This window comes from Nasonia vitripennis (genome assembly GCF_009193385.2).
Source record: "Nasonia vitripennis strain AsymCx chromosome 3 unlocalized genomic scaffold, Nvit_psr_1.1 chr3_random0004, whole genome shotgun sequence".
Lineage (NCBI taxonomy): Eukaryota > Metazoa > Arthropoda > Insecta > Hymenoptera > Pteromalidae > Nasonia > Nasonia vitripennis.
Window position 1 is genome coordinate 3,097,907 of NW_022279623.1, and position 18,018 is coordinate 3,115,924.

At 42.6% G+C, this 18,018-nt stretch overlaps 1 protein-coding gene across 2 annotated transcripts in view; it reads right to left on the reverse strand.

The window, feature by feature from the left end:
• LOC100118696 (glutaredoxin domain-containing cysteine-rich protein CG12206-like) overlaps positions 1-18,018 on the reverse strand; it is a 58,855-nt gene that overhangs the window by 11,853 nt on the left and 28,984 nt on the right. For both annotated transcript variants that reach the window (XM_001602552.6, XM_032601722.1), the window contains exon 3: positions 6,494-6,727. In XM_001602552.6, coding sequence (XP_001602602.2) covers positions 6,494-6,727 — 234 coding nt within the window. The remainder of the gene's footprint in view (positions 1-6,493; positions 6,728-18,018) is intronic.

Here is an 18,018-nt window from a genome sequence, read left to right on the forward strand (position 1 = left end):
CTGCTTATGGCTGACAACTTTCGAGATTGGCTTACTCGGTCTCTGAGCTCGCTACATAACGTTTACTCGCCTGCGAGAGAGAGAGAGAGAGAGAGAGAGAGAGAGAGAGAGAGAGAGAGAGAGAAAGAGAGAGAGAGAGAGAGAGAGAGAGAGAGAGAGAGAGAGAGAGAGAGAGAGAGCGCGAGAGAGAGAGAGAGAGAGAGAGAGAGAGCGCGAGAGAGCGAGAGGCGCTCCTATTATATGCACCGGAGTTTATCATGCTAGACGCGGTGTTTGCATCGATGGAATCATCTCGAATGGGTGCTAGATGTGACAAGAAAAAATATATGCAGATTTCGATGCCGAGGGTGTTTCGTTGCGTTGATATTCTAAGTAGTTTTAAAGTAGGAAAATTAAGAGGTAAATATACGATGTAGGTGAACGTTCGTTAAAGTTCAAACTACCTTGATAAGACGAGTGCAGAGTGTACTCCTTTGAACATTGCAGAGAACGAACAAGACGAGGCGAGCACTTTGAAAATTAAACGCATCGAAATAAAGTATATTGTATGAAAAGCTGGGAGTTTATATTATCTCTCGAAATTTTTTTAACAAGAAAATGTCAACAAGGTTGCACACTTTATAATTGTATCTTTGCGAGAGATCATTTATACGCGAACGTTTGCATAAAAAAAAAAAAATAGCAACACTCTACAAAGAGCTCTTTCCAGCTAAAATTCAGTAGGCATTTTCCCTAGGCTAGTTCGCGGAATATGCCAGCGCTGATGTCGTTCCTATAAAGTAATCATAAACCAAAGTTCACCACTGAAATGCACGTACTCACGAAGAGCGAGTCACACGTGCTGCTTTTGCATGGAAGGACGCTTAAGCAGTAGAGGCGCCCGCCGCGCGCGAATGCCACGTGAATGCGGAGAGAAAGAAGAAGCTTCGTGGAGCTTCAATTACTGAACTGCTCTTCCGTCCTCTCCCTTCCTATATACACCGCCTGTGCAGTATATCTATTTTCAAGTAACTCATTAAGGTGGTTTTGCGCCGACTAGTACACTATATGCGACGTGCCACTGGCGGCGCGCTTCCTCAGTGGTGCAGTATTTACCCGAGGCTCGGGATAAATTAATGAAAACTGATAAATAAACGTCGCGCGCGAGTTCGCGCGGCTCGCACGTATGGGTTCAACTTGTTCAATTAATTCGAATTAGTTTTAAATATTGCTGAGGCTTGCAAAGGGCAAGGGGCTACCGGACGAGCAGTCGAACGGCACCGCAGCTATAACGTCTAAGCGGCGTTGCGGTTAGGTGGCAAAATGCCTGATCAAGCACTTTAAGTTTAACTTGACCCGTGCCGGATGGTCAGATACGGCGGGCCGTACTCAATTTCTAGTCAGACTCTATCAAAACGTGGCCACACGCGTTCAGCGCATGCACATCGGCTGTGCGGGTTTCCAACACTTTACCATCACCGCAGTTAAACTGTGATAAGCATTAGCGCGAATACTGAAACGTGTACATAATAAAAGGGTGAGAGCTTCGATTATAACATAAGCAGTCCGAGCAGCATGTCCAACAGGCAGATTTTGCATAGTTGACTTACCCCTATAGCTACATTTCGCGCACAAAGAGTAAATGAGGGAAATATTTCCTATAGAAAAAGTGTCTATGCGTCATCTACCGCCGCTAGCTAGAGACTGGAGAGTCGAAAAGTTCAAGCGGTGGGGGAAAGGCCATAGACCAGTCCAAAACTATTTTGTTTTGCGGTTATTAGATTATATGACTTGGTTCTACTATGCGACTGATTCCGTGTACTCACGTGTCCGTGCATACCATTTCCCTTATAATTCAGTAATCGATGACAGACAATAGGGTAATTAGGAAACGCAAAGAGGCATTCCCCGACGACAGATTGAAGGTGCGGTAAGTCGCGATAAAATCGTGAGATGTCACACGCAGGCACAGCGGAGCAGAGAAATTGCCGAGAGTTTGTCAAGCTGTCCGGAAATCGACGACAGTCCAGAAAGCATCACTTACAGACGGCGAAGATGCCACTACCTTACCAGATTGTCAAAGCGATTACCGTTGACAATTCAAAAGACGCGTGCGCTCGCTCGTTTGCCGAAGGATTCATGGATTTGCATGTATCTCTCAGCGATCGGTCGATTAACGTTCGTTAGCCAATATTACGCGCGATTTGAACAATTAATTAGTGATAATAACGATCGCGTCCGTTCGCTTGTAAACTTATTTTCGCGTATACAGTGGATCGCGTTTGATCTAACAGATCCGCCAACACTTGTACCAGGAAAGGAAAACATATTACAAGTCGGCTTCCGTGGCAACCAACAGGTGTTACAATATTAATATCAAGAAAGATTTACAAGACCTCTCACGGTACCTTAAGGATTCAAATCTCTATCTCACTCTCTCCTTCGCAAGCTACTAGCGACGTGTAATTAATTGTAGCACCGCTCGTAAATCTAACCGCGAGTCCACGCGAATTTTTCATTACTCTATCGCGACTCCAAGCTTGTATAATAACGTCTTTCTCGTGCCTTGCTGCAGTGCAGCGTGTCGACATTAGATTATTGTATGTAAATTCGCTGGCGTGTACGAGGAAAATTAACAGTGTCTTTAAAGCGCTCAAGTTTATCTCAAATGAACTTTCACTTCGACTTCCGTTGACAGGGAAACGTATAATGACAACGAATCTCAACAGCGCGTATATGGCTTAGTCATGAACTCGGCGTGAGTACACGCGTAAGATTATTGCGCGTTTCAAAATATGTATGAGCATATACACTCGAAGATTAGAAAACAGAAACTTGGGCGGTGTTCAACGCGTATTTTGAATAATACGTAACCAGCTTTTCTTCATCTAAACAGACGTATCTGCGTAATCGTTTTCGAATATACTCCATAGCCGAACAAGTGTATTTACACCGGTACTATCCACGCGCGCACCTTTGAGACCTCAGCCCACACCCTCTTCTTCTTCAAAGCGTATAATACAATTTCGCGACAAAATCACAAAGCCGACAATCCGCGCTCGTTTCCCGAGAAAGTGGAGTAAACAAGAGCTGAAATCTTCGATACATACAGCGTCTTCATCGATCGTGTCGTTAACCTTGCTTTCTAAAATCCACGCGTGAAGTAAAGTCGCGCGCACGCATAGAGTATATATAAGCTGCGCGAATCGCCGTTAACCCAATTCCGTTCGATCTGATTAATCACGCGTCCTCGTCATGCTACTGTCTTTCCACGCGTATCTCTCTTTCTTCGTCGTTCTCTATGCCGTGATTTATAATACGCTTCCGATGCGTGGATAATTATATGGAGTGGAGAGTGGTTCACGTGCGTGCGAGCGTTCGGATAACGGAAGCGCGAACGGCACGTCGTAGGTGCTGCATTAGAATATAGATCCGTTTGACGGGTTCTCTGAAGTGTATTTTTTGCGGAAGTTGAAGTGTCAGCGATGAAAATTTTTGGTTGATGTCGGGTTTAATGTTCGATGGATCGCGGTTACTTCGTATTTTGTTATCTGGTAAAAGATTGCAATATCACGCGGCGTAATTCACCTCATTATTATGTATTGCAGGCAAGAGTTATACGGTGTTGTGTCACGGAATTCACATAGGTGCTATACAAAAGACGTATAGTGGTCAATTTAATTTTACGATAAGAAAGTGTTGAAACATAATAAAAAGGATCGAACGTTTCCTTTCTGCCGATCTCTATTAACATCTGTACTCTAGTAGTGATCTACAGATCTCTCTAAGATAAACTTGATATTTCATTCCGGCCATTGAAGTGAATTTCAACTTAAAAAAACTACATTGTTTTGAAATCTCATTCCACACAGCTTCCAACATCATTCCTCGCATACTTATTCGAGCAAGTTCGTGAAAATCAACACGCATCACTTAAATCTGTATTAAATAGTTCAAAACGTGGGTTTACAAGGCGATGTGGGCACGTTAAGTCAAGCGAGCGCATAGCGGAACAGACTTTTAAAGCACTAACGCCGGCGCCTCTATATCTATATCCATCAGCCAACTCGGCGCGAATCGACGAATCACCTCCACGCTGACAGCTGCGCGTTCCCTTTTATTCATCGACGTCTCGTCAATATAATGTTGCTCAATCCGTGAGATCCAGTTACAGCATCCGGTATTGATTCAAAAAAATAGAGCGCAAGTATACACGGAATGCATTTCTTCCATACGTCTATTATACCCACACTTTTTTCTATAAGATGTGTGTAATATAAAAGAAAAAGCGCTAAACTTTTCGTATAATTAGTATAGTCGCGCTGAAGAATGCGTTGTTTTATTTTTCCAGATTGTATTCTTTAACGACCCATTCAGACATCAAAGACCGCGAGTCGCGTCGGGGTATAAAATATCTACGACTTTACGCGCGAATTTCAGCGGTAGTCGAAGAGCCATTTGTACACACATCGCATTATCGAAGCGCAGTCTCATCGGATCGTCTTTTGACATTTCGCGTTGACCCCTCGACTACTTTCTCGATTATACCGCTCTGCGAGAGGCTGTACATTGTTAGTTGCGTAAGCGCTGAAAGTGAGTACACGCGCGCACGGCATTATGTAAATTATGTGAAATCGTCGGCATCGTGCACGAAGCCGTCGAGTAGTACACTGCACCGACCAAAACTTTTTATAGTCGCTCGCGTTGCGCAGGTCTGTTCGAGACTCGCTAATTTTTGACGGTATTTTGCTCCCAGAGAGAAACGAACGACTTCAAGTGCTCAACTGCGCGGTACAATCGCTTTACTGTGGACTCCGTTAATTAAGGTGGAGCTACTTGTTGCGTTTTCTTTTTATCTGGGTAATGTTTCTCTGAATACTTTTGCTGGGAATCTTCAAAGTAGATGTTTACCCATCCGCTTATATAAACACGTGTGTTACACGGAATATAACGCACAAAATATGTGCTCAGGAAAATAAAATGGGTTTGTGGAATATTTGGAAAAAGAATAATATGTCCCGAAAGAGGTGAGATGAGAGCTATTATATACGACGATTCTATTCTTTCTTATTCTACAATTTTAATTAAGTGTGACATAATAGATAATTAATTAACGGCGGTGCAATTATACCCTCTTGAAGAAAAGAAAAAATAAGTAATCGCTTTATACTAGCAACAACGTTCTACTAGAATGAAATCTTAACGCGAAAACTGGGCGCAAAGATTCATCTTCTTATAGAATTTGCCAGGGTGTGAAACTCGGAGGAATTCATCCCAGTAGTATACGAGAAATGCGCAGAAGTAAAGTAAATCAATATAGGTTTATTCCTTTCTTCCTTTAATCTCAACGTCGTTTTTTAGCGGGAAAACGCGCCGTGTTATAATTCAAAGGGGTGGAGAGAGAGAGAAAGAGTTACTAATTAGTGCAAAATGCATCAAAAGGAAGCAGATTTTATGTAAACGAGACGCTAAAATTCGCCCGCGAGCATCAAGACCGTTAATTTCAGGGACCAGCTCTCGCACGCGACCTCGAGCGGATATAGTCAGGTGCAGCTGCTCACGTTTTTGTTACGCTATGCATTTCGAGCCGGGGGCGCAACATCGGTGCGCCTGTCAGCTGCATTTATAGTCGCGCTTAAATGCGTGGGCGTCTCTCCCCCGACGTTGTGTGCATATAGGTATACAGGTATAGACACGCTGAAATGATGCGGATTAGATACGCCGTGTTTAGTCGCCCGAGAATCACGAAGGTCGCCGGGATTTACGTGTATGAATCGAGTCGGAGAGATGCGTTTACTCGTGCGCGAAAGAAAATGAAGAGCTGCGAAGACTAATAAGCTCCGCAGGAGATCGCGATGCTTTGGTGCGTATGGGTGTAGAGTGTCTTTGACAGAGAAGCCGGACTGATGCGCTCTGATTGCAAGTCTAACGAGGTTGGATTATTTGGCGAGTATTTCAGCTGATTCCTCGAAAGTGGATCTGCGAAAACTTTCTCATTTGTTAGCTCGACATGCGGATGAGTTTTATCGTTAGCCTTTGTTTCGGAGCTTATACAAAAGTTTTTGCTGCGAAAATTCTGCAACGACGTTGATACATTTACTCCTGTCGAATGTACTGGACTGGAGTAGACAATTTTATTCGTCTTTTATTCCCGATAATCCGATATTTCATTCGTTTCATGTTCTTAATTTTGCTCCCTAGGGATACACTCGCCTTGCCAAAAGACACGCAGTAAATTGAAAAAAAGTCTCCGATTCTGGGAAATATAAATAACGGGAAAGCAGCTCTCGTGTTTGCCGGAACTGTACACGCAGGGTTATTCCTTCCAGAAGTCAATGCTTATGAATTTTTGAAATCAATATCAGCGAGCTATCGAATTGAGAAGTTCTTTTATCGCGGGAAGGTCGATACGGAGAACACCGCTGTCGGCGTCAATCTTATCGACGTATCAATGACGAAATGAAATTATAGTTGCACGATTTTTCATTTGGAAAATAAACATGAATAAACTCACCCCAATATACTGTCCGTCTATAAAGAGCTGTGGCACTTCTATGGCTGCGCAACCAATGCGGTCTCTAAGTTCGGTCTGTGACTCGGTGGACATGTACATATCGCGTTCCTCGTACTTGACCATGTGTGTCCTGAGGATCTGCTTGACCAGCACGCAACGGTAGTATGTCTCCCTCACGATGCCCATCGTCGTCGTGTAGACAACCACCTTGCCGGCATCTTTCGCTTTGTAATTCTGAAACAAGTGGATATTTGCTGAGTTAGTTGTGTTGTTGTTTTTTTTTTTTTTATAAATCCCACACTCTACACTACTGCATTCGTACAACCAAAATCATCAAAGGTATGAAGACTCATATAACGCGTTGAAAAGGAAACGTCGCAGCGGTCAATCCTTATTACGATCTCGATAAACATGTTAATTCAACCTGTTGCACACAGCACACTAGAAGTGCAAGACAAAAAAACGGTGGTATAAAATCTTAATTACATCAACCTGCAGCAGCAGCGAGATCGGCATGCGATACTTCGAAACAGGTTAACGCAGAGCGTGTGCTCTGATACCATTAAATGCAAAACGGAATTACCGAGGACGCATGCACATACTGCACTACGTCCGCTGCAGCTGTGCTCCTATACGTGTGTATACATCACGGAGCGGCTGCAGGGAGGCGGAATACGAGCAAATATAAATTTTTGCCCGCATAGCCACTCGGTCTACACATATAGGCTCTCATAGTGGCGCGTGATTTTCCCCGAACAAGTTCGAGCAGCGAACGAGCGCGTGTAATTGAACGCTGCGGTATCCGCGGAGCGATTCGTGCATTTCCGGTTTTTTTTAGGCGCGCGCGGGCCGAGTTGTGTATCGTCGACATCGCGGCTTTTCAAGCGCAAATTGTGCGTGCGGCAAGCTTTCCGCTAAATATCTGGAAAATTGCCGCGAGTCGTGTGCTGCGTTGTAGTGGCTATGCTGGCTCCCTAACGCTCGAATGAACTTTAGCTCGGGACTAATGGCCGTGATAACGATGTTGCTTTTGGAGATGATGGAGTTTGCGATTGTTGATGAATATCGTGTTTGTTTCCCGGCTGGTTTCGATGAGAGTCTTTTTTTGGACTGGTGGGTATAATTTGATTATTCAAGCGTTTCATTGCTTCATTATCAATTTGAACATCACACAAGCCAATACCTTGAGAATTAAAAGATTCCAATGTCGAAAAAACCTCGAAAGCACTGCAGTATAGCTCGCGGAGATACGCGTAAAACTGCTCGTGACTATATCGAAGAAAAAAGCGCTGCTGTGTGTTCTCGAAGAGAAAAAATAAGAAGAAAAACTGTCCTCTGCCTCTCCGATCGATGATAAACCACTCTCGGATTTCAATCGTCTCCCGTCGCGCGGCCAATATTTTTAACGAGCAAAATCGCCATCCGCCAACGCGCACAACTTATATATTCCCCCGCAGCTTTGATTAAGCGCGCATTATTGTGTGCTGCCTATATACATCGTTCTCTTTCTCTCGGATAAAGCTGAGGATGTGTTGTGCGCATCAAGTGGGACGATCGATTTCTCGACATCGCGCCGACTGCTGCAGTCGCTTATAATTGCCATTCCTATGATCGCCCTTTTGCGCGCGAGCGGAGTATTGGCTGTTTTATTTTATACCCTTGTACGCTGTACACGCTGTACTAGATGACAGACGGCTGCGGAAATCGCTTTATATAGCCCGGCGAGACATACCTTTTGCTTCGCTTTCAAGCTGAACTTTAAGCTTGAGTTGAAGTAGAGGTGGGATGGGAAATAGCAGAGCTGGTTGTTTGATCACTCCCCGAAGGAAATTGAGTTGTCTAATAATACGTATCTTATTGAATGAGTATACACTGCGCTCTTCTTCAAAACTTGAAGAAATTACGATCGGGTTGATAAAATGTGTCTTAAATTCGTCTCGTCGACCTGTGTACTAGAAATTATTTACGAATACGTGATTACGTGTTACCGAAACTCCTAATAATACACCGTTGTGCGCAATCTCATACGCCTCATAGAGCCTTCGTATACTCCACGGAGTGGCGAATAAAGTCATAATTAATTCGAGTAAGCGCAGTGGCGCATTACCGTAAAATGCACAGCTCGCCTCGCTCCTTCCTTTTTTCTCCAGCAGCAGCGCACCTGACTAATTGGGGCATATATCATGTAAGCCGTAATTAATGAACCCGAACAGCAGCTTTCGATATACAATAAAGGAGATATAAAACTCCGAGGAATGCGCGACTAAATTTACGACGCATTGCTCCGTCCCGCGATAAGATTCAAGACGACTATCCTCTTTCAAATTCATAACTTTTCGCCGACCACATAACAACGTGTACATCTGCTCGTATCGTCGAGTCATTATACACCTGCAACCCCAGCTCAACGGTTGCAATCAATCTCGTCTTATGAGTCTAGCCGCGCGAGGAGAGAGAAAAAAGAGCCATATAAAAGAATTAACGCGAGACTTTCTCCGTCGTGCCAAGAAAGTATTTAATGCAAGGTTCGAGAATATTACGCAAACCTTACGTCATTACCACTCGGCGACAATAAACTTCCTTTTCTGCAGTAGCACGCAGCAATATACCCTCTCCGTCTGTCTCAAAAGTGAAAACCATAAAGAACTCGTCGACCTGTAGAGGTTCTCGCTTTGAGAGAAGTGTCATATCGCACTCACGCGTCTTCGACGCAGCAAAGCTTCTTTGCAACGACGACGTACGAGGAAATGCTCTCAGTGTATATAGGCAACAAAAGCTGCGCGCGGACAAGTAATTTTTTTTTCACGCACATATACAACGTATACCTATATTACCCTGCGACAGGTTGTTGCTGCGAGTATATAATATATCCTTACGCGAGCGAGGCGAACGATGTTACGCTGGGACAGGTGTGTAAACGCGCGCGCGACACACGACTGTAACTATTTTCTGCATTTCAAGAGAGAATGAGACTGGCTCTCTTGCGGCGGTGCAACCAGTTTTCTTGCGCGTGCCTGAGAGAGACGAAGTTTTTCTTTCTACGCACGAGAATTAACGCGGCCGAAAATTTTACGTTATACACGCGCGGGTATATGTATCGCTCTGCGGTTCCATGTGGGATCGCGGGAACGGCTGTATTATAGCTCGTTGAGATTTCTCCTTTCGAGACTTTACGATTGCTTTGCGCTACTGCTCGCCGCGCTATATTGCTTTCGCCGTCGCCTTTATGGGGTTTTATTGCGTCTATGTGCTTTTTAACGCGATTTTAATTGTTCGACCGAATATGTAACGAGGATTGATTGCTCCGCGTTTCTGAGAAGTTTGCAGCGGTCGAGATTACTTCAGCGTTGTGTCTTTGCCTCGGTACGTTTAGTTTTTGAAAACGCCTTTTACGAGCAACCGCGACGATGTCTTTATAGTCGATTACGATCATTGTTATTATGAATTCATACGAATCAAAAGCGTGTACAAAGATTGTTTATCGAGGAGAAGATAAATTCTTCTTCTGCAGTAAGAATAATATAATCTTTGAAAGTATCTTTTGTTGTTAATTTACGACAAAGCCATCATCTCACTCGAATCATTACGTAACGTACAGTATACGGCAATTAAACATGCGTAACCCATCACTATTTTATTATAAAAATGCAATCGAATACCTCGCACGTGTATACCATTATATCGTTAATGATTACGGATGTATGAAAGTTGAATAACTTTTTGCATCGAGGTAGCGTTTCACACGATCGGCTTATGCGCGCTTTTTCCCTGCTAAACGCATTGATAGCCTCGTATATTTTTTATCCATTCTTAAAAGCAGCATTTATAGTATACATGTATAGATACTGAAACGTCACGTGCGTGGCTGAGTTTACTTCTTTTATTATTAGAGTTCATACACCTCACGAATTAGTTCGCGTGTAAAGAGACATGTTTAGTGTAAAGTTCGTCCACGTGTATACTTCTCATTACCGAATAAACAGGTTTGTGCATGATGATTGTTTACCCAGTAGCATTTTGTATTTACTCTCAAAGTTCAACAGAGAGACGTTAATTTAACGTTATCTCAAATGTAAAATCAAAAAAATTGTCTGAAAATCGAATTCCTTTTTTACCCGCTGCGTATGTGAAATTTAAATTCTCATTGATTCGAGAGAAACACTTGTATTTCATGCATTACGCGCGTGGCAAAATCACGACGACCTTGTTGCTGATTTTTAAAGGGGCATATTTTCCCGCGGGATCGTTGTTTTCCTCCAACAGTACACTCGGCTCGGGAATAGCAAAGCGCACGATGAGTGGAAATACGCGGCCTTCAAAGCTTAAAAAAGTGCGATGCGAAAAATCCGAAGATCTTTAATTATGAAATGCTCGTCCGAGCAATCTCGTCTGTTACCACTGAACACACCGCGCGATCTTATCTCACAAATCTGTCAAGCAGCGCACTTTTTCACAATCTCTGCACCGAACAATACAGCGTGAAAACTATTCATCTCGTCCTATAATCCTACACGTCTGCTGCAAAAAAAACAACGTAATTTCGCAACGTTGAGTAACGGTGAAAACGGCAACGCGACGCGTCAAGAGGCTTATGATCGTCGAGGGTTTACGGCCACTTATTGAAAGCACCTCTTGAAAATATTCTCGGCGTGCGCGTTAGTTCCAGGCGAGAGCCGGGGGTCAGCGGTCGATCCGATCGGGGAATGACATTTCAGAGACCACCTCGGCATGCGCGAACGACTTACGCAAGGTGCCGCGCCGCCAAGATTTTTCGTTATCCCTGCGCACATACACACACGGGAGAGACTTATGTAACGATCGTATGGCGCACACACGTGTGTACAGTGGGAAAAAAGACAAGGATCGTGCTTATAGCCGCGAGAGAGATAATGAAAACGCGAGTGAGAGAGAGAGAGAGAGAGGAGAGAGAGAGAGAGAGAGAGAGAGAGGAGAGGGAGAGAGAGAGAGAGAGAGAGAGAGAGAGAGAGAGAGAGAGAGAGAGGAGAGAGAGGAGATAAACGAGATTTTGCTAAATCAACTTTCACTGCGTAAGGGATAATTCTTGTATACGGCGAGTTTGTGCCGCGGCTGTGTGCGGCGTTACACGGCGTATGTGTGGTGTCAATCTCCGAGGCTTTGGCTATATACGCATATAGGCTCGACATCATCGTTCTCAGGATTCTATACCTTTCTTTCGTGAGCTTTCGAAAGAAACCAGATACACGCGCTCGCAATTCTGCGGCTGGGTTGTGCCTATATACATACGAAAGGCCGCATGGAACATTCGGCGCGCTCGTTATTATGCGTGTAAGACACTCATTTCACTTTCAGCGGAGCGGTCTGTCTGTAGTTTGACGCTGATCTTGAACAATCCATAAATATGCAGGAGTTGCGTGCGGCTTTGTGTCGATTGTGAAAACTATAATTAAATATTATTCTTACTTTGTGGTCTGATGAATATGTATGGATATTTGAATGTGAGATGGTAAAAAGTGGACGGTAATAATGGGCGAGTAATAATAAATTAATTAATGTGATATAACGTTAGGCAGTTATGGCATGAGCACAGCCCCGACAAAAGGCAGTTATGTCTTATCTTGGTTAGTCAAAGACAGAGAGAGCTCAAGCGGTGCGGCAAGTCCAAATTATCATCTTTGTTTTGATCCTGTTACGGTCCGTACACCCAAATCAAAATTAGGTTTATTAAATTGAACTCGTACCATATCTTGCTTGATTAATTTTCCAGTGGTACATACCTAAGCTTAAAATTTTTGTTTGAAAAGGTCCAGGACCCCGCTGGTGTTCTGATACTATCAGAACCTTTTTAGAGTATAGAATCAGAATTAGGATGATATATTTTGCATTGGAGTTCGATGACACTCGTATACCATGGAGACTCTTGCATAACTTTGAGGATGGAAAATTGCTGGTCGCGTTTAATCGCCTCGCACTAATCGGAATGCCAACGAACGAGTGCTTTTTCGTTCAACGCCATGTTCGTGTAATTAGTTTCGGAATTTCTGCAATTTCGATTTCTTTGTTTCCGCGCTTAACCGCATCGAATTGTCAAGTAAATTAGATTCCAATGTGCAATATACTTGATCAATACAACGTGTACGCACACATGCTCGAAATCGAAACAAAATCGACGCTACACGCGGAGCAATAATCAAGAGCGAAATAAAATTAGCGAATAAATCATTGGCCATAAAATCTCATAACGACGAGCCCGGCTTCAATAAAAATGCAATTTCGACTGGCAAATAGAACCTTCGTGGAATTCCCGCGTTCGCTCGGTTAGAGCTGTCGCGTACAGGGAAAAGCCGAGAATCCTTGATAGGAAAACACGACGACGTGTAACTGTATAGACGTATACAATACGCGACGACATCGATTACCCAGGCTGCGCACTGAACTGCGTAGGTAGGCAGTAAGTACACGCGGTATTGCCACATTGCAAATTGAAAGTTTTCCGCGAGCGGCGCAACGGCGGCGACGGCGGCGCGTCTTGCATCAGGGTAGAGAAAGAGCGATTACGCTCGTTAAGTGTCCGGCGGCCGCGCGGCGCAACGGTACTGGCAATTCCGCGTTATTTTTCCATAAAACGCAATCGCTGCGAGATATCCGTTTTGTCGAGAGAGGGAGACGAGCGAATTGAATTCGCTATATGAGAGCGGCGCTGCATCGCGAATCCGCGTGATATGCCAACAGTCTCGTATTTGCCTATGTGTGTTGCGAATATAAGTCGGACTGTGATTCGTCGATGTTGCGCGCTTACAGCAGTCGTAGATTTCAACGATATGAAAATGTTCTTTATGAGTTTCCCAAGTTTTACATATCCTTGAAGCAAAATTTTTGCGAATGCGTATCAAGCTTCTTGCATTGCTTTTGAAAATGTTTTATACTAATAAACCATAGTTTTCGTACAAATCATCTTGTCATTTTCCATCATTTTTCTCGCAGTTCAAAGTTGAAACATACCAAACGCACCGAGTTACTAATAATAGTTCATTATATAATATTCCCAATTAAGCCAAAAACGAGAGGAATAGCGTTTCCCAAATTAAGAACGTTCATTAAGGAAACGGCAACAACATCCCGAGCTAACCTTGCGCGAGAAAACTAAAATTTCTGTCTATATAAAGAGCACACGGGAGAAGGTAATGACGCCACGAGTATAATGAACTATTTCTCTGCGAGTAGCGCATACGCAATCGCCCCTTCATAATTAACGATAAACAATGGCGTTTTATAATGACGGGAGTCGTTTGCGCACGGGAAGAGCTGCGAGAGAAGAGAGGCGCATCAGAAGTCGTCGTCGCCCGTGAGCAAAAGCCTGCACGTCGCTCTCTAAAGCGCGTCTACGCGATACTTTCGCGGAAGGAAATCGCACGAGACTCTTGGGAGGATTTTCAATAAGAAATATTACGTTGATATAACGCGCGCTTTTCGCTGCGAGAAATACAAATGCACTTGTGTCGATTTCGCTCCTTTTTGCTCGACGATAATTTATGCGGATAAAAGTGAATCTCGCTTTTTATTTCAGCGGATCTTGAGATTTCATAATATTGTAATAATATAACGCTGCTAAATTTATCAAATGAATTTTTTTATCGCGGTCATCGATTTTTCTGAACGTGTTATTTTACCAATATTTTACACACGATGAATATTTAAATTGTGTAATGTAAAAACTTTGCGGACATGACTTTTCAGTTACTCGCGAGATCTTACATGGTTAAAGTCTCGTCAGTGGATAATTTATTCTATACGAAGAATCGCGCGGTTATTTATTGGACAAGGTAATTTCGAAATGCAATTCTGCATAACTTTTACTATGTAGTTTACGCGTCAGGTCTTTTTTGCTATACAAAACTCGCAAGTTTATGGACCGATGCTTTCCACTCGAAAACTCCCAGAAAACTCAAAATTGAAACATTGTAAACAAGGATCATTATGCTTACGCGTAAACTTATATTACGCGCTCGGTATATAATGAATAAATCAAAAACAAAGCTTTATAAATTCGATACCATCTTAAAAAACTTTTTTGCGAGCGGCGAAATTATCTATAATGTTTAACAACTAGAAGTTTCGTACATGTTAATGAGAGATAATAAACTATTTCCCGTCATGCTCTAAATGATTAATAGTGAAAAGCAAATATTATACGCTAATTGAATCGCAGCGATGCGCACGAAAGTATAAAACCGAAGGGAATAATTAATTCGCCGACTAGGTCGCACGCGCGCCTCGACGCTTCGATGCATTTTTTACACGCATATAGGTAGAGATATGCATTCGAGAAACATAATCGCTTCAGTGAAATAATCGCTACCGTCACTTTTGCGCACACGCAAAGCTTTTCCCGTTTTTGCGCTCGACGTGTGTCAGAATAATTGAAGGATATTTTTGATGATTTTCTATTTAATTCATTAATACGTGCATCGACGGAGGCATTAAAGTATTCACCTCGACCTTCATTCGATTGACTTAACTTATCAATTTGCTTTGTATAATAAATAGAGAAAACTACGCCGTGATTGAGAAAAAAAATGGTGTCACTTATTCTTAATTTCCTACAGCGAACATAGACAATTTGATTATTAGGCGTTATTGACAATTTTCTATGAAAAGGTGTACGTCTTCTGTTTATTGAACCATATAAAATTTATTAATCGATGAAGCGAAGCGAGTAGAAGCTGTCGGATCAATATATGATACAAGTAAAGGGTAATAAGTATTATTAACGGCACCGTGACAGGAACGATTGAGTCAGAAGAATTTAATGCATCAAACTACGTTCATGACTTTCTATAGCCCTAACACGTTATGAAAATAAGTCAAGCGTGCACGTAGCTCTTGTGATAAACCCGACGTACGACAATTTATTTTGATTTTCAACTTGAACCAACGAACATAAAGTTTGTTTGTATACACAAGCGTTTTACGCAATAAACAAATTTTCAATGAAAATTTTAAAGTTATATGCGGTTAACGGTACTTAGAACGAAATCACTGTGAAACAAAATTAAAACAAAACTGAACTACGTACCGAAAATTACCAATTAGAAACTAACTGGAAAAATGAAAAAAAAAAGTTTTCAACTGCGGGCATAATTGACCTATTTCTCAGCAATGCGATTTTTCATTCTCGGCCGCACAAGGCCGGCCTTGTCCACAAAAATTCCACCTCGTCAGAACTTCTCTCTCTCTCTCTCTCTCTCTCTCTCTCTCTCTCTCTCTCTCTCTCGACCGTCACATCGGGAGAGACTAACGACGCTCTTCGGTTCGCGAATAATCGCGTCGTCGATTAATTTCACTGAATGAATAATCTCACCACGGCCGCGGTGGAGCATATTATAAGAGAGGAAGCTAGAGTTAGCTCTCGCAGAAATCGAGAGAGAGAAACAGAAACAGAGAGACGATTTCACCGAGGCGCGCAACTGGGATAATGTTACGAGAGATCGGGTCGCCCACTGAACGGAATTCACCGTTACGATGCCGAAGCTGTGCGACTCCTGTGTTATATGTGTATGTATACACACATAGCCAGAGGTAGGTATAAGCAAGGCCGCGATAAATGCAAGTTCAATGCCGCCACGCGCGCGTGCTAACTTTCGCCTTAATTAGCATTTGGGACGATAAAATTCTTCTCGGCTTCTCTCTCTCTCTCTCTCTCTCTCTCTCTCTCTCTCTCTCTCTATCTCTCTGCCTCTCTTTTCTCTTTCGATGTTTCTCTAGCAGGAGAGCAAATTAGCCGTGTCGTATAGCAGCAGCTGCAAAGAAAGTCCTGGCCAGCGCGCTTAACTCCGCTGTAAATCGGAATTTTTCGATTTCTGGAGATAGCAGCGCGCGTGCCCGAGAGAGTTCCTACTGGGGGCTATACTCTTATCTATCGCGCGAACGAGAGAGGAAAAAAAGGATGGAGATCGCGGAGCAAACGGGATGACTTGATTAACGCGTTGCTCGACAAACTTTCTTCATTGAGACGTTAAATTCATACCCGAGGCTGCCGGATATGCGCCCGTTTGGTTGGAGGTTACGCGTTTTTTGCAAAAAAAAAAGAATCTCTTACCTTTATTCCGTCTTTGAAAGGTGATCGTGTATAAAACATGATTAGAAATCGATAAAATTTACGCACGACTGTACAAGGAAAAATTTATTCCGATTAAAATTTTTTTCGACACGCGCGCGAGCGTTCGCACGCCGGCTCCAATGGAAGAAATTCACTTTATTACTCGTTTTGGTGAGATTTATGTTTTTGTTTTGGTCAGCTATACATGTATACTCGTTCGATCGAGATCTCGACTTTCTATTCGTATAAGTAACTTGACTCACCTCTTCTACATACACACGAGTATATAGTTTGTATATGTGGGTAAATCTGTTTCGATAATTTTGATAATTTTTGCACTATTGAAATAAGTAACCTACAGAAAAGTTTTGAAAAATCAATTTTTTTGTACTAGACATTCTGTCCAAACAAAACGATTCTGTTTTTTATTTACTTACGTAAAAAAATAATGCATTCTTTTCTTTCGGAAAGGATGAAAAAAATAGATAAGTAAAAGAATAACCTTGTTAAATCCCCCGGATTCACAATAATACTGGAGATAAAAAAATATGGATATTAAATTATTATGCAAAACAAAAGTAGATGAATCTATGCTATTATTGTTACAACAATTACTCAGCTTGGCTAAAATAGGATTAGTTATTTGTTAAATGAACTGTAATAAAATTATCGCTTCATATTTTCATTTTCGCAAGAACACGCCAAATCATCCATCATTTTTGGATTAAAGCCGCTGGATTACATAATCGTAATGAAAACGTTTGTTTATTGCTCCCCAGCGTGCACATAAGGATACATCCAGAAAATTTGAGGGCCCTCAACTCGAGCCTTCTCAGTTACTCGTACCGAAAAGCCGATATCCACCTCGAAAAGCTACGGAAAAATTCCACGCATCCGAGCAAGTGACGCAAAGCTGACTTGAATAATTTACGAAAGGGCTAAGGTCACACACGGGACAGGGTTCGGGAGTTCGGCTGGACCGATAATAAGAAAGAAAGAAGTCTTGTTTGTACGCTCTTAAAACGAGGGGAAAAGTGCTGTTTCTGCGGGCCGGTGCGTCTAGACTTCTTTTTCGCCGAGTCATTTTTTCTCATTTGCGGGTATTCGTCCGGCGTACTGAGAATAAATTCTTCAAGCAGGTGCGCGTGCCAGCTCCTTGGACGTTTATTTTAGGAGCTCTGATATAACGTAAACAAAGACTTTATACCTGATATCCGCGCTATAAAGAGCCGGCCGTGGTACACATGGGCTCACGTAACTTAATTAAATTTTTTTTTTCTGATCGTTTCGGCTTTCAAAAAATGTGTAGCGTGAGTTTTGACGTAAGATCGTGATTAAAAAAAATCAGAGGGTAGTATTTCAGAGAAAAATATCCGCATGGATGTGTAGTAACACTTATTAAATGAATAATTTTGTTGCCCGCATGGAAGCAGAAATTTACTACGAA